At 45.6% G+C, this 21,873-nt stretch overlaps 1 protein-coding gene across 7 annotated transcripts in view; it reads left to right on the forward strand.

Annotated features, from left to right (window-relative positions):
* The window catches only part of LOC137890603 (rho GTPase-activating protein 12-like), a 43,260-nt gene extending 21,810 nt beyond the window's left edge, over positions 1 to 21,450 (forward strand). Inside the window, exons 3-19 of one of the 7 annotated variants that reach the window (XM_068734751.1) lie at positions 10,522 to 10,791; positions 11,844 to 12,050; positions 12,405 to 12,485; positions 12,784 to 12,912; positions 13,092 to 13,154; positions 13,641 to 13,715; positions 14,593 to 14,654; positions 14,825 to 14,906; positions 15,997 to 16,098; positions 16,410 to 16,508; positions 17,128 to 17,230; positions 17,469 to 17,588; positions 18,007 to 18,105; positions 18,299 to 18,376; positions 18,494 to 18,628; positions 18,814 to 18,919; positions 19,940 to 21,450. In XM_068734751.1, the coding sequence (XP_068590852.1) occupies positions 10,522 to 10,791; positions 11,844 to 12,050; positions 12,405 to 12,485; positions 12,784 to 12,912; positions 13,092 to 13,154; positions 13,641 to 13,715; positions 14,593 to 14,654; positions 14,825 to 14,906; positions 15,997 to 16,098; positions 16,410 to 16,508; positions 17,128 to 17,230; positions 17,469 to 17,588; positions 18,007 to 18,105; positions 18,299 to 18,376; positions 18,494 to 18,628; positions 18,814 to 18,919; positions 19,940 to 20,114 (1,986 nt within the window). In that variant the 3' untranslated portion in view covers positions 20,115 to 21,450. The remainder of the gene's footprint in view (positions 1 to 10,521; positions 10,792 to 11,843; positions 12,051 to 12,404; positions 12,486 to 12,783; positions 12,913 to 13,091; positions 13,155 to 13,640; positions 13,716 to 14,592; positions 14,655 to 14,824; positions 14,907 to 15,996; positions 16,099 to 16,409; positions 16,509 to 17,127; positions 17,231 to 17,468; positions 17,589 to 18,006; positions 18,106 to 18,298; positions 18,377 to 18,493; positions 18,629 to 18,813; positions 18,920 to 19,939) is intronic. The other 6 variants (XM_068734752.1, XM_068734754.1, XM_068734753.1 and 3 more) reach the window with 6 other exon arrangements.
* The last annotated feature ends 423 nt before the right edge of the window (positions 21,451 to 21,873 follow it).

Here is a 21,873-nt window from a genome sequence, read left to right on the forward strand (position 1 = left end):
CTGCTACCAGTCGGTCGCTCTCCACTGATCAAAGCCAAGGACTCAGTTGAGTTTCCGTCCAAATTTAGGTCAAAGTTTAACCCCCAAAGATCCTGTGAAGGTGAATGAATGTTGATGAGTTGGTGCATGGAGATGAAACGTTGAGCTCAACTCATCTGTCCTCAAACGATGGAAAACCGTATGGAAATAGTTTTTGTTTATGTTTCTTTTCTTGTAGCAGTTGGAGGAAGGTTCTCCTCTTCGCTGCACACAGATCTGATGTTTTCATGTCGTCCTCTCTGACTAATTAACATGCTACACATATTTCACTATTTACCGCACTTTGTTGCATCTAGTTTTTATCGATACACCAATGTTTTCATTTAAGCCAAGCATAAAAATTTTTTTTTTTAATGCAAAATATCAACTTTTATATTTACACTTGGATTTTTGCTTTGGGCAAATTAAACACGTGCATAAAAACACACTTAATGAGCCGAATGGGTCGATAGCAACACATAGATTGCGCCACTTTCACTAGAATTAAGATGTTGGAATCACAAATGAATTGAAGTGTAATCAAAGCCAACATGTATGTTTAGAAGTGAAATGAACTTTCCAACAATATCCATAGAAAATCAGCTCAATATGATCTGACTGTAGGTCCAGTACTTGAGATGAACAGTGTGCCGTATGGAAGAGAAATGCTACGGTTCTTGTTTTAGAAGTCCGTGTTTGAGTGTAAAAATACAGTCTGTTGTCAGTAGACTCCAGGCTGTTTGTTCCAGCTCCTGTTCCCCAACGTGCTGCTGGATGGGAAGTGGACTGCATGTGCCCTGCCTGCCACAGAGGGATTACAACACACACACACACACACACACACACACACACACACACACACACACACACACACACACACACACACACACACACGCAGCCATCTGCCTCACCACTTTCAAATCAAGTCAGAGGTTTGGTTTATCAAATTAGGCACACAAGGGTTAAACCGACGTCTGACAGGAAGTGAATGCGTTCAGAGCTCAGATGTGAGCTTCAGGTCAGACTGCAGAGCTTCATAGTTCAGTGGGTGATGTACTGAGATCCAGAGAAGGTCTCTCTCTCTCTCTCTCTCTCTCTCTCTCCCCCCCCCCCCCCCCCCCATCTCCTCTACCCTTTAACCCACATTATTCCTTCTCCTCTTCATTGGGAAATGTTTGGCATGATGTGTTGTTCTGATGGCATTCACTGCTGCTGACGATGAGGAGTAAACGTCTGTGTAAACTCTCTCACTATGTGTGTATATATACGTGTGTGTGTGTGTGTGTGTGTGTGTGTGTAGCAGATTGAGATAACACAGGTCTTCTGGAGGATGTTGACACTGATTCAAGGTATTAACGGGGTAGCAGGAGTTCATATCTCCATGCTCCTCAGCTCAGGAGCTGGGTTGAGATAAGAGGCGTCAGGATGTAAACCTCCGTCAGCGGTGATTCAGATACCGTCTGAAAGCCTGTTGTGATGTTAGATACAAAACAGCATCAGATGGGCTGATCTCAGCTGAGTCTCAGGCGTTTCTATAGTGAAAGAGAAAACCTCACCTTTCTAATTTGGACGATTCTGTTGTTTTAACTTGCGCAGAAGGACTTTGTTCTCTCACTTTAGGCTTTTTGAGAACGTTTTCATTCATCGATTTCACTTTTGAAGATGCACTTTCTACCTAGCAACAGAGCTCAATGTTAGATAGAAACATGAAATCCTCCTCTGAGCCCAGATTGGAGTGTAACAGCTCCACACAGCACGCCTCTTTTCTAAGTCACATCCATCTCATTGCATTATGTGTCCTGAGCAGTGATCACACCTGTCCCCCTGCTACCCTCTTATATAATCACACACACACACACACACACACACACACACACACACACACACACACACACACGCCGGCTGTCCTCAGTGGACCCCCCGCGCTAGAATTAGCGTCATTAGCTGCGACCAGTCAGGTAGATGGAGTTAGAGGATTAATCATCGGGTGGAGGCTGTCAGCTGTTCCCCCTCGAGCTGCTTCTGCCGCGTGGCCTCGGGAAAAAAAAAACCCACACACAGCTGATTGTAAATTCAAGGCTAAGTCAACTCTGAGAATGTTGCACAAAAGTATGTATCGCGTATGGAAAAAGCTTCAAGCCTCGGGGAAATATGTCAGCGAGCAACAGTGAACCCCTTCCCACTCACTTGTTTTAACTCTCTATGGTTTCCAAATGTCAGTGAGGTGTTTGGAAAGTAACAGTCTTTCTGTAGAATTTGATTCTCTGTTTTTAAAAAAGAAAAAACGGTGACTATGGGTTGAAGCCTTCAGGGAAAACCCCCCCCGAGTCTCCTGTGGAGAGAGAGCAGAGCAGCATCAGTCAGCTGGGTCTCCAGACACACACACACACACACACACACATATGCTCACACACTTTATTCAATTAGCAACACATCTGGAAACGTTCATTTCCTCCTACATTTTGGCCAGTGCCAACACCGATGTGTCACTTTTACTCATGCACTTTTGTCCATTTAGTCACGCGATCCAGTCGACTGTGTACAGTCCCTACTGAAGGTGGGACCTATTGCTTTGAAACCATGGAGATAGATAAGATTTATGTATTTATTTTTGGATGTTTTTTGTTCCGTCATTAAGGACCAACTTTAGCCCCCCATACCCCTCATTCATTTGAATGAATTCCAACCATGAACTGTATATAAGAAGTGGACGTCGTGACGTCACCCATTGGTTTGTGGACTGACGCTTTGAAGCCTCGAGTTCAACGTTTTTGCCGTCTTCTGCTTTTGCCGGATACGTCTCTGATAGAGACCCCGCCCCTAAAGCGTCCCCTGCTTTATGGTGTGTTTGACTCTAAATGGAGCATAATGTACTAAATGAACATCCTGCTGTATTGAAGAAGACTGTAAACTAGAGATTGAGACCATAAACTGATGTTTACAATGTTTACTGAGGGAATAAATCAAGAGAGAAGTAGAGTCATTTTAGACTAGACTTCTATATGACCAGAGGAGTCGCCCCCTGGTGGACACTAGAGAGAATGCAGGTTTTAGGCCACTTCCCACATTGGAATCGGAGGCTGCCTCCTTGTTCCAAAGCAGAGAGCTCCGACTAAAAAAAAAAGTGCAATGCAGCATCTTCTGGCAACGTGCTACGTTGGCCAACGCCCATAGATTAGAGTACTTTGTAACATGAACACCACATTCTTCACTATTAACCTCCCTGTTGCAATGAAAGATGAAATAATTGTGTGTGTGTGTGTGTGTGTGTGTGTGTGTGTGTGTGTGTGTGTGTGTGTGTGTGTGTGTGTGTGTGTGTGTGTGTGTGTGTGTGTGCGTGCGTGTGTGTGTGTGTGTGTGTGTGTGTGCGTGCGTGCGTGTGTGTGTGTGCGTGCGTGCGTGCGTGCGTGTGCGCGCGATGACAAACCCTCCACACACGCCTAAAACACACAGAGCTCAGTGGATTCATGAGGCAATGTGGGTTGGTCGGGTAATTGGCTGCATCACAAAGCTCTCAATGTTTGACAATAAGTCTCAATGACCCATAATAAAACCTTTAATATACACAGCACATACCCTGACATAATGAACTCTATTCATGAACTGAACTTCCACGCTTCACTGTGTTGAATTCAGAGGTTCGTACGTCGTGCAGCACAGATGGTCTTTCTCTTTCAGGAGCGTCTTGGTGCAGCGTTCTTCCTTCCTGCATCACGTTCTGACTCTCTTCCTCTCCCTCCTGCTGTCTCTTACATTTGACCCATTTTGCAAACCGTGTCGAGACACGAGCGGATCGGAGATAGACTCAGAACGAGACCAGGATTCCTCCGTGGACCCTCGTCTCTGACAGGCGGGGTCATGTAAAAGAGGGCACCGTACGGCCCTTCTCTCTTGTCTGTAACTGTGTCGACCCTCAAAGAACAACTGAACTGTAATACACTACAAATAGATCTTATTGCATATTTCACAAAATATCACACGGAGGCAAAAACTGTACCAAACACCCAGTCTGATGCACAAAAACGGTTATTAATCAAGAAGTAGCGTACATCATAGTACGATACTACGTAGTTAGTTATATATGACAAATATGATGTACTTGAACACCTGAACTTCTTCTCTTTTACACAATCATTTAGCATGTTGGGTTTTTTTTGGCGTCAGAAGGAATGTGTGTGCCGCCCTTTAAACAGACGCATGTGGAGTGTGACGCATCAGTTGGTCCTTTTTTTAGCCCTAAATATGGCCGTAGTTACCTGCCAAGCGTCCCGTGGTCACTGCTTCCTGCCTGTGAGCTTCACCGTGTTCCTCCTGCGGCGCTCTGTCTCCTCCTCTCTTTGCTCCCGTTCAATGTAATTGCTCTGGAGTGGTATAATTGCCTTTGGGTGGTGCCGGCGTTTCAAGGCCTTTTTTTTTTTTTTTGTGTTGACTTGCCGTGTGTTTTTTTTTCTGCCCTGTTGTTATTTATTCCAGTCAGATTTGGTGAGATTACCTCAGTCCAGACTGAACGAGGCACCGGGGTCTCTTGAGGAAGGCGTAGTTTGTGCTTCCTGGTTAATTCTCTGCAGACTTTCCTCCTCTTTCCTCCATCAGTGCCTCCTGCACCGTGGATATGCATAAGACTTACTGACCTGCAGTCAGAAAATACGCGTCTAGAGACTTCACAAATAGCATTCAAACTGCCTTTTCAATTGTGTCTATGAATAAAGTATCTACGGACAAACAAGCCTGGCCATTTACCGTACTCACAACTTCTCTCTCATAAAACTCCTTCCTTCCTGTTTCTCTCTCCTGACTGGTTTCACTGGTCCTTTGTCCCACATTAAATCAAGTGCCCAGCGCTATTATACCAGGAACTACTCCCATCCCAAACAGATATGGGAATGAAAAAACACTGATTTACACCAAAAGAAATGACCTTTAATCAGCTCAGAATGAAGGAACTCTGAATCAAATTCATTCATCGTGACTTTGAATGCATATTTGTTATATGAGTCTCATATAGACTCATGAGTCTGTGGTAAATATTGGTGTTTCTTTTTTAGTCCACCATGCTAAAAGTAGCTCTGCAAAGCTGCCAGAGTTATGAACCCTGTCGTTGGCAGACACATTTTAATTTTTTTTTAATCAGGTGTATTATGGATCAAGTTATGTTATGTTAGTTATTCCAGATCCTAAATGAATCAGAAAGTGAAGATATGCCAAACCTGTTAATCACTTTGCACCTGTGAAACTTGAAACCGATTGATCGAGGAAGCAGACGCGAGGAAGGTGTTCTCTTTGTTTCCGTGGAAACGTTTGTACATGTGTGGACTTGCACATTTTTAGTACATCAGTATCACAAGGTTGGCATCAAAGTGTGTGTGTGTGTGTGTGTGTGTGTGTGTGTGTGTGTGTGTGTGTGTGTGTGTGTGTGTTTGCATGGCTCAACTCCCTGCAGGTATGCAGCAGAGCAGGTTCATCTGTGTCAAACAGTAAAGGGGAGGAGAGAGGAGGTGAACACAAGGAGCTCCTCCTCCTCCTCCTCCTCCTGCTCCTCCTCCTCAGTCACTGGCCAATCCCTTTTTAAGATTTCTCAAACTCAGTTGTCAGCCTGCCACCTAACGGACACTGATGCTCTGAGCCTAGAACTAGAGGTTTTATAAGGTTCTAATCTTGTAGGATTCTCAGTGATTCCATTAGTTTGGTGTCAGCTGAAGACGTCTGTACAGCTGCCTGTGGAGTAAATACACAACTTTAGTTTCTAATGTTATCATACAGTTATTTAGAAGTTATGATCTTCCCCATTGGGTTTGATTGTGAGCTAGTGTAGATCCAACTAATCAGCTTTTAGTGGTGAACATGATGACACTAAAAGATGGATTTACTCTTTCCAGGCTTAATAAAGACTATGAAACGTAGCTGCTCCAGAGTAAAGAGCGTTGCTGCTTTAATCATTGCAATTTTGAGTAACTTTTTTTTGTTTTAAAGCTGGGCAAAAATTCCATATTCAAGTGGTCTGAGAGAGAACTAGACTTCTCCGTCTCTCCTGAGCTCTGTGGGCGTTATTCTGTTCTCTGTTCTACAAATGCAGATGTATGTGCGTGTCCCTTTTTTTAAATTTTTTTTTATAGATGATGAAATCCTGTCTCAGCGGCGGGAAATCCTGCAGAAAAAGTTGCTAATTCAGCATCGGCAATAACTGCCTGCATTGCAAAGTAACCAAAATATGGAAGACAGACAAAAACACGGTTTCAGGTTGTGTGTTTCAGTCACAACAGAAGCTTTCCTGCAACCCAGCAGTTCTCCAGCTTTGTGAAGCGGGACAACAGCTTTACATTGAAATGAACTGTGTTCTGAATCTCACACCCGTCTCCATATAAACTGATGCTAAAGCATCTGCAGCCATTTGCATCTAATATTAGCTGTGATGCATTGGGTGCCCGGAGCTGCAGCCTTCTCTCTCTCTCTCTCTCTCTCTCTCTCTCTCTCTCTCTCTCTCTCTCTCTCTCTCTCTCTCTCTCTCTCTCTCTCTCTCGCTCTCTCTCTCTCTCTCTCTCTGTGTGTCTCTGATGTGGTTTTTATCTCCGGCTGGAGAGAAACACCGGACCGGTTGATTATTATTCCGCTGCAGAGCCGCAAGGCAGCACAGATAAGACTCTGCAGGTCCATCTATCTGGAGCTGGCAGCTTCGCTCTCCGCTCCTCCGTGTTCTTCGCTCATTAGCTGCCGCTCCGGCTTCAAACGGGACATTAGCAGTGCGCCGAGCCGCGGTCACAAATGTCGATTTGCTGCTTCTGACCGCTGTAGGCGTTGCGGGCGCAGTCGACTCCTGTTGTGATTGAGATTGACTGGTCGGTATTGTAGTCCGTTCAATTCTAGTTTTTCCTCAAGTTGATCAAATTGTCGACTCCACACAATGCCAGAAAAACCGTGAGAGACGCTTCTGACAAAGTGATTTATTTTAAATGAGTTGTTTCGGCTAGTAACACTGGAACCAGAGAACGAACAACCTGTTTGCTTGATAAATGACGTAAACAACAAAGTACAAAAAAAAATAACCCTGATTATGTCAACCAGGAAACACAGAAAGAGACTTTTCCTTCTGAAACCTCCAGATGAAGCTCCGCTCTAGAGTCCGCGACACCACTTGCACATCTGGAGTACTTTGAAAGAGAGCAGCTCCGCCTCCGTGTTGGAGGTCACCCTCTTAATGTCCGTCCGTAGAGCTCGGTATCGATCGGCCAGTCGACCCGTTCACACCAGATGTCCGGCACCAGCTGCTGTAACGGAGTCAAGGAGACACCCGGTGCATTGTTAATGAGCCGGAGCGGCCTTCGGTTACATAACGAGTGGCGTTAATTGACGTGGTTTTAGTGGTTGCTACGCTCCGGCTTTACGCGGCCTTCGGACTGTAAAACCAGTTCAAAACCAATTATATCAACATTTCCCCAGTCTGACATTACGGCTGCTTCTTGATGTTGCTGTTAAGTTGCCATTTGAGGATGCAAGACGTTTGTTTGACTGCAAAAAGAACATAAAAACTCTCCGTATATTGAGTTGCATCCAGCTGCATCTCGACTTTAAATCGCTCTTAAACCTGGCACTTATTCCATCAGGTGCTTTATAATCTAGTAAAATATATTCCTCCGCAGCTCTGCACTACACAGCTGGAGGGGGGGGGGGCTCGTCTTAAACATCATTGTATGAAAGTTTATTGAGCTTCTGACCACTTAAGTGAAGTTTAATTTCAGAACAGCTGTGGGAGGAGGATGTGGTTTTGGTGGGTTGCTACATAACTGCTGGCTTTTTGTTTTTAACGGTCCATTGACCACCAGCACTTCCCCCTTTTGACAGATCCATGCACTTAATCACATGTTGGCTCAGGGTTACACAGGAACGCCACGGAGCAGTGTCTCCAGTGAGCAGTGTCTCCAGAGTCAAACGATGGCAGCGATCCGGTTCAGGAGAAGCTTTTTTCGAGCGTTCTCAATACATGAAGAGGACGATGTGTTTACTAGTTGTTCACCGCCAGAGGTAGTATTTCATATATTTATTCATTTATTGAGCATAACTTTTAACGATACGATACGTATGATACGGGGGCTATGATTCAATGTATTGTGATTTTTTTTTTTGAGTGAAGTTTTACGAAATCCGTCATAGTACAAACACTCTGCTGTATGCATGACATCTGAGTAAAAAATGTTTTACTTTGTTTTATGCAACCAGGACAGTGGGATCTGCATTTGCATTTATCACGGTCCCCGTATCATCCATCCATGACCAGCAGGGGGCGACTCCTCTGGTTGTATAGAAGTCTAGTCTAAAGTGACTCTACTTCTCTCTGGATTTATTCCCTCAGTAAACATTGTAAACATGAGTTTATGGTCTCAGTCTCTAGTTTCAAGTCTTCTTCAATACAGCAGGATGTTCATTTAGAGTCAAACAGACCATAAAGCAGGGTGTATGCTTTAGGGCGGGGCTTACTGTGATTGACAGGTCGTTGCTGCTAGCAGTCCAAATATGGTAACTTCCGTTCATTGTTGGCTCAACAGTAGTTGAGCAATTAGTCTTTTCAGGTAGAATAAACTGAGCTGAATTATGTTTAAAGTGTATAATATAAGCTCTCTCCACCTTTAATCTGTGAACTGTTGTGAACAGAAAGCGTCTCAGTCTCCATCAGGTCCATTGGACATTCGATCCTCTCGGGTTCCTCCAGCTGTTTGCTCGTCTCCTGAATATTTCATCCCCATTGATCCGCGTGCAATAAACACATCACAGAGCCGGTGTTAGGAGGCCTCAGGGCACGGCCCTTATTTATGTCTCTCTCTCTCCCTCTCTCTCTCTCTCTCTCTGTCTGTCTCTGTCTGTCTCTCTCTCTGTCTCTCTCTCTCTCTCTCTGTCTCTCTCTGTCTGCCTCTGTCTCTCTCTCTCTCTGTCTGTCTCTGTCTCTCTCTCTCTGTCTCTCTGTCTCTCTCTCTCTCTCTCTCTCTCTCTCTGCCCTGTCGCTCTCTCTGTCTCTCTGTCTCTCTCTCTCTCTCTCTGCCCTGTCGCTCTCTGTCTCTCTCTCTCTCTCTCTCTCTCTCTCTCTCTCTCTCTGCCCTGTCGCTTTCTCTCTCTCTCTCTCTCTCTATCTCTCTGTCTCTCTCTGTCTCTCTCTCTTCTCTCTCTCTCTCTCTGTCTCTCTCTGTCTCTCTCTGTCTGTCTCTCTCTCTGTCTCTCTCTGTCTCTGTCTCTCTCTCTCTGTCTCTCTCTGTCTGTGTCTCTCTCTCTCTCTCTCTCTCTCTGTCTCTCTCTGTCTGTCTCTCTCTCTGTCTGTCTCTCTCTCTCTCTCTCTCTCTCTCTCTCTCTCTCTCTCTCTCTCTCTGCCCTGTCGCTCTCTCTGTCTCTCTCTCTCTCTCTATCTCTCTCTCTCTCTGCCCTGTCTCTCTCTCTGTCTCTCTATCTCTCTCTCTCTCTGCCCTGTCGCTCTGCAGTAATGCCCGCATGAAAGAATCCCCTGTCTCCCTGTCAGTCATAGTTACAGTGCTCCCATCTTAACAGAAATGGCATAAAAGAAGAAACTTTTTTTTTAATTTGAAGACATCAGAAAATTTGTGCTTAGCTCTTGTGATTAATTTAAAAAATGATCAATTATTCGGCAAATAATTTATCAATGAAAATAATCATTTCTTACAGACCTTCCTATGGTTAGTATCCAGAGAGCTGTGGAGATTATTTTCGTGGATGAATTATTATTTTATTTTTGGGCTGATGTTCATGATGACCAGCAGGTATCGCTACCATTTCAATACCCCAGAATTCTGATCATATAGCCAGGCTCCAACATGAAAGTCTTTGAAATTCAAATCAAATCAACATTCAGATGGAGGACACAGATTGACCCATATTCTAATATGTCTTTACAGCTCTGTGTTCACAGCTGGACAGAAAGTACGACCAATGTGTCGTGATTGTCGGTTTCACTTTTTTATTTCTACCTGAATCTGGTCACTGCCACTGTCAGTTATACAACAACAACACTTCCTTCCCCTCTCCTCCTCCTCCTCCTCCTCCTCCTCCTCCTCCTCCTCCTCCTCCTCCTCCTCCTTCATTCAGAGCTCTGCTCCTCTGCGGTCGACACTGACTATGTCAGCTTTAACTACAGATCGTGTTTTTTTGACATTTCGGCCACTTCCTCTCCGCTCCGATGCCACTCGGCAAACAATGTGGGCCTAAAGATGGAGTGATTGACTTCTTGCGGAGCTCAGTAGGAACCTGGCATTAGCGGTGCGGGGGTGAGGTGATTGATGTGTGCTCAGGCGCTGTTTTTAAAGTGCTTCTGGATGAAACGGTTCGCCAGCTTGCCTGTGCAGCTGTTGACTTGCACTCTGAAAGCTGTGAATGTCTCTGTCGAGGAACTTTTCCCTGATTATGTAACTGACTTAAATGCACTCACAGATGACTCACACCCCTCTCTCTCTCTCTCTCTCTCTCTCTCTCTCTCTCTCTCTCTATCTGTGGTTCTTTTCTCCCCATCAGACGGTATCTTCGTCGGGCCACGGCCTCTCCGAGTCGCCCGTCTACACCAACCTCCAGGAGCTGAAGATCACCCAGACCAACCTGCCCCCTTTCCCCTCCGGCTCCTGCCTCCACGTGATGGGCGACTGGGAGACCTACAAGGACCAGAACGGCCGGCACTTCTACTACAACCGGTCCACCCAGGAGAGGACCTGGAAGCCGCCGCGAGCCAAGGACGCCAGCACCGGCAGCTCCAGAGGAGAGACCCAAAGCGTAGGAGAGAGCTCCGAGGTACGGACCCAGTTCCATGAAGCATACATCCACACACACACACACACACACATGTAGGCTTTACACATTATTCTTATCGATCTGTATGAGGAACTTCAAGAGGCGACACTGAGCGTCTACTGCAGACACAGATGCAGTCAGAAGTGACGGTAGTAGGACGTAGGAATTTGAGAAATGTGGAGGTAAGAGTGAGTGAGTCTCTTGGGGCCCTTCACACGTGAACACCTGGTGAATCACCACAGGAAGCAGGTGTGTGACCCTCAGAACGACGGCTCCGAACAGCTTCTCTGACAAAGTATACGTTGACTTCATTAGTTCAAACTCGACTTAACTCTTAGATTTAGTTGATGCGGAATCATAACTTCCACGGCGACGTTTTAAACTAAACCAGTGATGGATGAAGGACGGTCAAAACGAGCCGACTTCACTGAGATGTTGTCTCTCTAAACTCAATCTGCTTCTCACAAGCATAGAATTACAGTAACTTACTGACATACAAATATTAAAAGGATAACAAATACAGCGTGTCAGCACTTCATGACATACTGTGACTTTCTTGTGATTAACTAGCAGTGCATGCAGTCAGGGGGAGGCGTCTGCACACTCATTCTCTCGGCACTGACACAAAAAATCAAACATCTCAGAGAAAATTAATCTTTCTTTGATTGATTTTGAACTAGTTTTGATTTTCTTTGAAAAGAAACAAAACACACAATAATGTGTTTTGTGATCAACGCTCATAATAGATGAATCATTCGGGAGTCGTCTCTGATCATGAAATGGCTGTACCACACTGCCCCCTACAGGCAACAGGCAGTCACTGTTACTTAATCATTCTGTGTCAGGCTGCAGCTCCACACTTTCTCCAAAATCATGAGTGGTTTCTGTTTCTGTTGGGTTCTCCTGGTTCTCTGTTAAAGATGGTGGTTTGGTGTTTCTCCTCTGTGACTCTATGGTGAAAGATATCTCTCTCTCTCTCTTTCTCTCCCCTCTCTCTCTCTCTCTCTCTCTCTCTCTCTCTCTCTCTCTCTCTCCTCGTACACCGACGGTAGACCACTCCTCTCTCGCTCTCGCCGTCTTTCTTTCCCTTCCTCTCGCTCTCCATCGGCCGCCTCCAGCCTCTGTCGTCGGAGGACACCTGCTTCAGTGCCTACTCTAGCCAGTCAGACAGCCAGTATGGGTCGCCGCCGCGCGGCTGGTCGGAGGAGATGGACGAGCACGGCCACACGCTGTACGTCAGCGACCATACCAACGAGAAGGTACCGGCTGACCTGCTCACTCTTCGCTGTGGGGGTTTCTGGGAATGCATGTGGGAGCTGATTTCATGGTTAAACTCCTCCTAAAAGGGCACAAGTCAAATGTTTCCTCCACGCAGATCAAGCACGAGAATGACTAGAGAAAGGATGGAAATACTGATTTTCTGCTATTTCCTTTTAATCACTCATGCAGATAAGAAAACATTAGATTTACTTACACTCACCTCAGCATTGTGACCCATGTTAACGTTACAGTGTGTCTGTCGGTCAGTCGTCGTGGTGTTCTTGCTCAAACGTTTGGTGTGATGTGAGGACTCGCACTAACGTGTTGCGTGTTGTCCGTGTGTTCGCCTCCAGTGGTTAAAACACGTGGATGAGCAGGGCAGACCGTATTACTACAGTGCAGATGGTTCCAGGTCAGAGTGGGAGCTGCCGAAGGTAAGACTCCGTAGCGATCCGTCCAACGCATCAAACTGAAAGTTAGGGTCCACTACGAGTTACTCTCTCTGTCCAACAATCAGTCCAAAAACCAAAAAGAGACAACGGAGAATTTTCTTAAACAAGGGATGTCTGTGAATCTTTATTGCAGCCCCACTTTGTGACTTACAGGTTGTAACATCATGCAGAATCAGGCACACATGTTCCATTAGCAGTACCCCTCTGTGTTTACATTCGTAGGAGGTAGAATGTAAAAGTACATCTCTGCAGAATGACTCCCTGTTTCCTCCCCATCCAGTACAACCACTCCCCCCCCCAGCCGTCCGGAGACGCTCTGAAGAGCTACAGTCTGGACAGGAAGCACGCCGGGCCCATCGTCCTCACCAAGTGGAGACACAGCGCCTTCATCCAAGACGCCAACGACAAGGTCCGACACACAAATCATCTGCAAACACGCTTTTTGCCACGACGAGTGAGCTGGATGAGCCGTTTCTTTACCAGCTGTCGGTTGCGTTACGTGTGGCCTGTACAGAACGAGTGTGTGATGTGTTCACTGTTTACCGCACGAGTCCACAGTTTCAGTTGTAGGCTGGTTTTGCTTCGCAGCGGCTGTCGAAAACCAGGCGTTTCCGCGCAGGCTCGGCCCGCCGACACCCGTACAAACACCAAGTCAGTGGCCCGTCGGACCGACCGACCCGAAGCAGACCAATCCACTCGCATGATAACAATCACGCAGCGGGAGTGACGATCACATCCCCCCGGCTTCATGATTCCCTGAGTTTGATCGAGTTCATTTCAATCATTTCAATCACAAGCTTGATGATGAGGCCTTTAACCACAATGATACACAAGTGATTCACCTTTAAAATATAAATGAAGTAGTTTTGTAGTGGCAGCATGAGCACCGTGGTAAATACCTGCCTCCACATCTAATTAATAATCCACCCGCACCCCCCGGACATCACACAGGCACTCGACACACTTTGCCCAGTTGTAATCTCGCTGCTAATTGCCATCGCGCTCCTTGAACTGTCTGTGTGTTCTTAACCTCTCATCATCCTCTCGTTAACCTTCTGCTGTTAGTGACAGTGTGTGTGTGTGTGTGTGTGTGTGTGTGTTTGTGTTTGTGTTTGTCCATCCCTGTCTCCTCACTAGGACGCTCCTCTGGGCCCCAAGCCCTCCTCCCCCGACTCCGACTCCTGCCCTTCGTCTCCCAAGCCCCCCGACTCTGTTAGTACTCACCCCTTCGCCTCCCCCCCTCCCTCCCCCCCCCTCCACCAGGCTCCGTCATGGGGCGGGGGGTTTAACTCGGGCCCTGGTTGTAGGCAGTTTATTGCAGGGTTTCTACACAGGCGTAGAAGATGAGGAGAGCATCGTGTCCCAGTTTACGATTACAGAAATAACAGTTACAGTGAGATGATACATTTGAGCTTGAGCCTGTGTAGAATCCGTGTTAATAAGCTGAACTGAACTTGGATAAATTGTTCCTGGGTGCGTCGATCGTCTGTGTGTTTACGATCGGAAACACAAGATCTGCTCGAGGCTTATCTTTTTCTAATTTGATTTCATCTTTTGTCTCTGTGCACTTTCTAGAGTTTCGTCTTTCTTGGGTGGAAATAATGTGGGTTTTCCTTCCAGCTGAAGGCTGTGATTGTTCTGGTGGAGGGGTGGTGTTTTTGTTCTGGTGGAGGGGTGTTGTTTTTGTTCTGGTGGAGGGGTGGTGTTTTTGTTCTGGTGGAGGGGTGTTGTTTTTGTTCTGGTGGAGGGGTGTTGTTTTTGTTCTGGTGGAGGGGTGTTGTTTTTGTTCTGGTGGAGGGGTGGTGTTTTTGTTCTGGTGGAGGGGTGGTGTTTTTGTTCTGGTGGAGGGGTGTTGTTTTTGTTCTGGTGGAGGGGTGTTGTTTTTGTTCTGGTGGAGGGGTGGTGTTTTTGTGGTGGTGGTGTTTTTTTCCCCGACGGAGCGACACGCTCTTATTGTTTACTTTTTGACAGCACTTTTCTCTCCCGTCGTCCGGCTGCTTCTGAATCAGTGACGGATGCGTGTGTCGCCTCTTTCTTCAGCGTGCGTCCTAATGTCCTAATGTCTTAATGTCCTAATGTTTCTCTCCAGCCGTCTGAAAAGTGCGGCGTCCTGAACGTGACGAAGATCACCGAGCACGGAAAGAAAGTACGGTGAGTGGCGCCGACTCAGAATCGACTGCAGAGTTACTGTTAAAGGCTTCCTGTGAAGATTTGATGAGCTTTAGTACCGCTACAGAGTTTCGTCTGTACTTTGTCTCATGTTCAGACTCTGCAGCGTTACCTTCAGCGTCTTTACAGTGTTCATGAACCGTCTGTTGCAGGAAGAACTGGACGTCTTCCTGGACCGTGCTGCAAGGATCCACGCTGCTATTTGCCAAAGGCCAAGGAGGCGGGACCAGCTGGGTCAGTGACAGGAAGCTACTTTTCCCATATCATCACAGCAAGATCCCAGTTCACCAGTTCATTCACATGATGACATGTACAGTTGTGCAGGGTCCACTTTTTATGCCCCCTTTTGATTTGATAGTCAAAGTTTATATAGAGGTTTGTCGGGTCACTAGACGGGCGTTGGGGTTGAATTAAATCTCCGAGATGTTTCCTTTTCCTTCTCTCTCCACCCCCCCCCCCCCCCCCCCCACCCCCCCCCCCCCCCCCTCCTCCTCCTCCTCCTCCTGCCCCGCCCCATCTTCCTTGTCTTCATCCCCCCATCCCCCCTTCCTTGCAGCCATACTACCTCAGTGAGTCCTTCCCTGCGTTTCTGCTCTCACTGTTGAGTAACTGGAGGCCGTCCGCTAAGAAACGCCCGGCCGTCTCCTACGGCTGCTCCGGCCTCGACAGAGCCTCCTCTGTATGTGCTTCCTCCTTCCTCCCGTGTGCTTCTGTCTCCTCTTCCTCTGCATGCCGCCTCCCTCCTGTCCGTCACGACCCCGCCCACTTCTGTGTGTCACGAGTCACCGGCATCGGGGAACAGATTAGAGACGCTTAATGCTGCGTCGGTAATTGTTTTCACTCTGTGGCGTGACTTAAAATAGACGTCTTTACTTTAGACTATTAGACAAGATGAAGTTCACGGATCACTAGATTCAATCAGAGAGTTGTTTTCTTTGAAATGCAGAAGTCGAAGAGTTCATGCATCATGCTTTCTGATTACATGGGGAAGGATTAGCTTCAGTGTGGAGGTTGATGGCGCAAAACTCCACGGACTCCTTTGCCTTTGAAACTAAACTTCTCTCTGCAGTTAATTATCTCTCTAGATGAAGACATGCTGATCAGGTTTTGTGTCGTTTATCTTCATCTTGAGAATTTAAATCCAGCGTGTAAACCCGTCAAATGACTCAACAAGTCTTCTAGGACGTCCTTTTGTGTCGTATATCATATAACCGTCACATCGCACTAACAGAGCTCTCCTGGAAGGCGTAGCTCCAGTTTTAGTTTTTGAATCTTAATCTCTCCACGTTCGTCATCATCAAAGCAGCATATTGTCTCTGTCCAGTTCGGAGGCGTTCAGTCCAAACCAGAGTTCACTGTGGACCTGAGGGGCGGCTCGGTGGAATGGGCCTCCAAGGACAAATCCAGCAAGAAGCACGTTATGGAGGTGAGCAGACCTCCTCCAGATCGTTCTAGTTTTTAATCTGTAGTTGTGTCTTTTGTATAATTAAAGAAATGTCTCAAATACAAATGAAAAATCCTTCAGGTGTATTTTATATTTCCCCTCGGTGCACTAGTGAACTCCCCTCCAAGATATTATTACTGAAACACTAAATATTAAAGATGCTTCTTCTAGAAATGACTCCAACTGTTAACATACGATGAAGTCACAGATCTACAGCGACCACAGGAGAAGAGAAACAATAGAGACACAGCTGATGATTGGAATCAATAATTGATTATCTGTCATGGTTGCAGGTGAAGACCCGTCAGGGCACCGAGCTGCTGATCCAGTCCGATAACGAAGGCTTGGTCACCGACTGGTACCGGACGCTGCAGGACACCATCAGCACCCACGTGAGGACCCAACGCCTCCACCCAGCCCCAAAACAGCTGATTGGACATACAGTATATATATACTGTGTACTATTTATCATAGTTATTACACGATAATAACAACAGGGGAGATTGTGCCAGGTTGTTCAGAGTGGACTTTGTCACAGCTGATATAAAGTCTGCATGTTGACTTTGTAATGTAAATACACATTTTAAGTCTGATGTCCAGCTGCTCATTTTAAACATTCGGGGACAACAGAGAAGATCAACAGAAGTGTGATGAACCCTGTTCAGATATTTAGTGTTTGCAGGGTAATGAATCAATTCTCTAGTTTTCCTAGTTGTTGTTATAAAAACACTAGTTAAAAAAGCCACTTAACTAACTGTAACTTAAGACAGAAATATAATTCTAAAAATAACTTAAGTTAGTCATTTGTTTTCAGGTCGACTCGCTTGTCAACAGATCAAGTGTGTAGTTTCACAGTCCTGAGAGTCCAAAGGTGCAGCAGTAAGAGGTTTACAACCCGTATCTGATCTGTGTATGTGTGTGTGTGTGTGTGTGTGTGTGTGTGTGTGTGTGTGTGTGTGTGTGTGTGTGTGTGTGTGTGTGTGTGTGTGTGTGTGTGTGTCTCTCTCTTAGGCCTGGGAGTCCGACGAGGCCATTGAAGAGGACATGCCGGAGTCGCCTGGTGCGGAGAAAAACGACAAGGAGAAAGACCACAGAGACTCAAAGAAAGGCCGAGGTCTGTGAGCTGCTTCATGGTGTAGAGCAGATGTTTGAACACGTTTACTGTATTTAAACTTCAAAAGTCAAAGATTGCCACTCGCATAGTGAAAATGAAAGCGTAGAGTGTCCCTCATGCCTCATAAAAGCACCGCGTATCAGTTTCATTCCCTCAACACGTCGAGCGTCCGTCATGGCGATCAGCGCGTTGAGACGAGTGGTGGACATCACTGTGCTGTCCCATCTGTCCTCTGCAGCCATGAAGACCTCCACCAGCATGGACGCCTCCGACAACAAGAAGACCAGACACAAGCTGAAGAAGTTCCTGACCCGCCGCCCCACCCTGCAGGCCGTCAGAGACAAGGGGTACATCAAAGGTACAGAAGAACCGCAAACCTCTCTCATCTACCTCCCTCCAGCAGAAACAAACTTTGCATATTTTCATTTACATTTGCACATTTTCTGTCACGTGTGTTTTGCATACATCAATAGTGTCTTGACATTTAATCGTGCGCTAAACACACCAAAGAGTACGAGGTGTTTTTCTAAGATAAATCTGTTTATTCTAACCTTAATTATGTCAGATTTTTGATTAAATTCATACTTCAACGAGCCAGTTTGCCCACAGCAATAAGAAGAAGTGAATGTTTTATAGTCCTATAATAATTAACCAGACCAGACATGTCATAATATACAGCTGTTCCCTGACGTTTCTTGGCCTTAGAGAGCGCACAGAAAGAAAACCATCCTTTCTTTTACATCTAATAGAAAGTTTTTGTCTCTCCGTGTCTCCAGACCAGGTGTTCGGCTGCAGTCTGTCCACCTTGTGTCACAGGGAGAACGACACGGTGCCGATCTTTGTGAGGATGTGCATCGAACACGTGGAGAACAGCGGTGCGTTCAGATATACGTGTGTGTGTGTGTGTGTGTGTGTGTGTGTGTGTGTGTGTGTGTGTGTGTGTGTGTGTGTGTGTGTGTGTGTGTGTCACAGGGAAGGAAGTGATTCTGGGTTGCCTCATGAGAACACAGGTAGTGTCCCGTGGGATGTGGACAGTGACGAATGTTTTCCTCCCATGATCCTTTGCAGGTCTGTGCATAGACGGGCTGTACAGAGTTAGTGGGAACCTGGCGATCATACAGAAACTACGCTTTGTCGTCAACCACGGTGAGTTACACTCTCTTAACCCGGGATATGACCACTATATCTACACGGCAGACTTCCTAAATGTGAGTGACGGCTTTGTGTGTGTGTGTGTGTGTGTGTGTGTGTGTGTGTGTCCAGATGAGAAGGTGAACCTGACGGATGAGAAATGGGAGGACATCCACGTGACCACGGGAGCTTTAAAGATGTACTTCAGAGAGCTGCCGGAGCCTCTCTTCACCTACGCTCTCTTCCACGACTTTGTCAGCGCCATCAGTACGAGTTACACCACTGTCACACTTTAACTCACACTCTGGAGTCAGCGCACTAGTCATGTCTTCAGCCTCGTTGCTCTACCGCTAGCATCGCCAACACTTTATCCAGCATTGCATCAGAAGCAACTGTTTGATGAATCTCAGTGTTGCTCCGTCAGACCGTGATGCATGTTTCCTGTTCTGCAGAGATTTCAGACTACAGGCAGAGAGTTCAGTCCGTCAAGGATCTGGTCCGACAGCTGCCCAAACCCAACCACGACACCATGCAGGCGCTCTTCAAACACCTCAGGAAGTAAGAACCACTGTTTATTCATCCGTCTTTCCCCTCAGAACAATAAACAGGCACCGATCTCACAAGAATCAGTGTTCATCACACACGAGATTATCTTAACTCTTCATTCATCTGTTATTTTTTTTAGTTTACATTCAATGCAACACATGATCACATCTAAAGCAGAAACAACAGAATGTTTGGAACTTTTACTCATTAGTACTTAATCAATCGTCCCAATGGTTCATTTCTGATGACAAATCCATTAATTGGCTCATCATTACATTACATTACGGTCGTTTAGCAGACGCTACGGGTTAAGTGTCTTTGCTCAAGGACACATTGACATGAGACTAGTAGAGCAGTAGCCGGGGATCGAACCACCGACCCTCTGATTGAAAGACGGCCCTGCTCTCCACTTAGCCACGGTCACCCTGTTTGAGCCAATTAATTGAACAGAGATTCAAAATGATCTTATTTAGAGAAGCAGACGACATGTAAATGATCACTTTATACATTCTAGTGTTGATCAACCAGGGAACTAAATTACAGCCTTTCAGCGGCCAAACGCTGATTATTGTTATTAACTTCAGCACATGAATTAAAGGGGCAGAAACCAGAGCGGCAAGCAGTGGTGAAAAGTAACCGAGTACATTTACTCAAGTACTGTACTTAGGTACTTTACTTGAGGACTTCTTTTTCCATTTTCTGCTACTTTTACTCCACTACAATTCAGAGAGAAACCTTTAGTTCCTTTGAATATTCTGATTATTAATACAAAATATACAAATGATGATGTATATAAGACTGTATTAATCCTTTTAAATTAGCTCCAACTTTACCAGCTGTGACATTAAAATTAAAATCCAATAATATGAAATTCGGCTTAATTAGTACTTTTACTTTAAGTATAAGTGAGTACTTCTTCCATCCCACTGCGCAGTACTTTGTTTAGATGGTACTATTTCTGTGGTTTTTTTTAATATTCCTTTACATGTGAATATTCAACGCTGTGTCTCAACTTGTCCGTCGCTCCTCCAGGGTGATCGAACACGGCGATGAAAACCGCATGAACACCCAGAGCGTGGCCATCGTGTTCGGCCCCACGCTGCTGCGGCCCGAAACGGAGACCTGGAACATCGCGGTCCACATGGTCTACCAGAACCAGATAGTGGAGCTAATACTGCTGGAGTACGAGAACATTTTCGGCAGGTAGAAAGAGACGCCGGGGGATGAGCCTCCCTCCCTCCCTCTCTCTCTCTCTCTCTCTCTCTCTCTCTCTCTCTCTCTCTCCCCCCCTCCCAACGTAGAGCCTGGCTCGGCTCGGTCCAGCTTCTCTTCATCTCAAACCAACATGCGACCACTGGCACCTCCAATCGTACAACCTCCGGACCAAAGCCACGCCAATACGTCATGAAAACCAAAACATAGCTGTAACTAACTACTAACTAGCGACCAAAAAAAAAAAAAAAGGTTTAGACTCTTTGCACTCTCCAGTGTCTCATTTTCTCTCCTGCAGCTACATTTGTGCCACTTTACTGCAAAAGGGTGACGTCCTCCTGTCGCGACACTGGATTCCTAAAGGTAGCAAACAAGCCTCTACTACTACTACTACTACTACTACTACTACTACTACTACTACTACTACTACTACTACTACTACTACTGCTGCTGCTGCACAGACCGACTGAGACCAAAGCAGAAGGATGGAGCAGCCTCTAATGACAGAGGAGGCCTCACTAGTGGAGGTTGGAGAATGTACTGTACTGTATTACCCGATCCATGTATCATCGCTCTTGTATGAACCACACTGGGGAACCAAAAGAGGAAACTACACTGCTGTGCTTGGCTTTAGACGTTTAGACACTAAGAGAAGAAACAGGAGAAGAAGAAGGGATGATATGGAGGTCCTTTTTTTTTTTATTTTTAGGATTAATATGAACATTTTCTGCCATTGCCAGACTGCTCTTCCTTTCACAATGTCTTTATTTAAAAGTGTTTTGTTTTCTTTCTGCCTCTTTCCATCGTTCCATCCTTTTTCTTGCTGTAATCCTGAACACACTGGACCGGGGTCCTCTGAACACATAAGAGGTTATCGCTCTGTAATATATCTGCAGGCCACCTTCTCCATTCAGCTTTAAGAACAAATCTTCTTCAAAACAAAAGGTACTCAGCAGCGTCTTTCCTGGACTCTCGGATATTAAACGTGAAGGCGACCGGCCTTTTGAACACGACTCTGTTGATAAATGTGTACAGTGTTTTATGTGTGCATGTGGACGAGGGTTGGGGCGGACGGATGAATGGAAATCAATGACAGTATATTGTACAAATAGTAAATATAAGTATGTATGGCTGGAATGTTGAGAATATGACACGAGGGAGAAATCACTACTTTGTGATCGTTGTGTGACCAACAGACGTGATGAACTGGGGATGTGGAGGTTTGCCTGCCTGTCGGGTAAACGGAAGTTGTTGAATGTAAATCTGTGAGAGTAACTGTTGGCTTTAACAAACTGGAATAAAGAGCTCTATTAAGAGATATTTCCAAAGGAGATATTCTGTTTGTTTTTTTTATATTTGTTCATATATTTAGACTGAAGCGACAGTAAGTAGTTATTCCAGTGTGAAGATCAAGGAGGGGACACTGCCGGAATTTGAGGTTTGATCATGTTAATCCATCGGATTCCAGTATTAAACACATTAAAGCCAATAATAGATTTAAAAAGGTTCATCAAGTCAAAACATACAAATGAAATCAATAGTTTGAGACAATAAGCCAAAATGTTGAGGAAAGATGTGTCAGAAATTTGTTTTAGTACCTCATAATTGACAATTTACAATAATATAATCAAAGTCTTTACATATAACGTTTGACTATTTTGACATTGTATATCATACCTAATACTTCTCATAATTGTGGTGTTCCAGGAGAATGCATAGTTATTTTTAGAAGTCCTAATATTCTATTAATTCCC

Source organism: Cebidichthys violaceus, unplaced genomic scaffold (assembly GCF_023349555.1).
Source record: "Cebidichthys violaceus isolate CVI_PGR_0920_01 unplaced genomic scaffold, fCebVio1.0.p SCAF_67, whole genome shotgun sequence".
NCBI lineage: Eukaryota > Metazoa > Chordata > Actinopteri > Perciformes > Stichaeidae > Cebidichthys > Cebidichthys violaceus.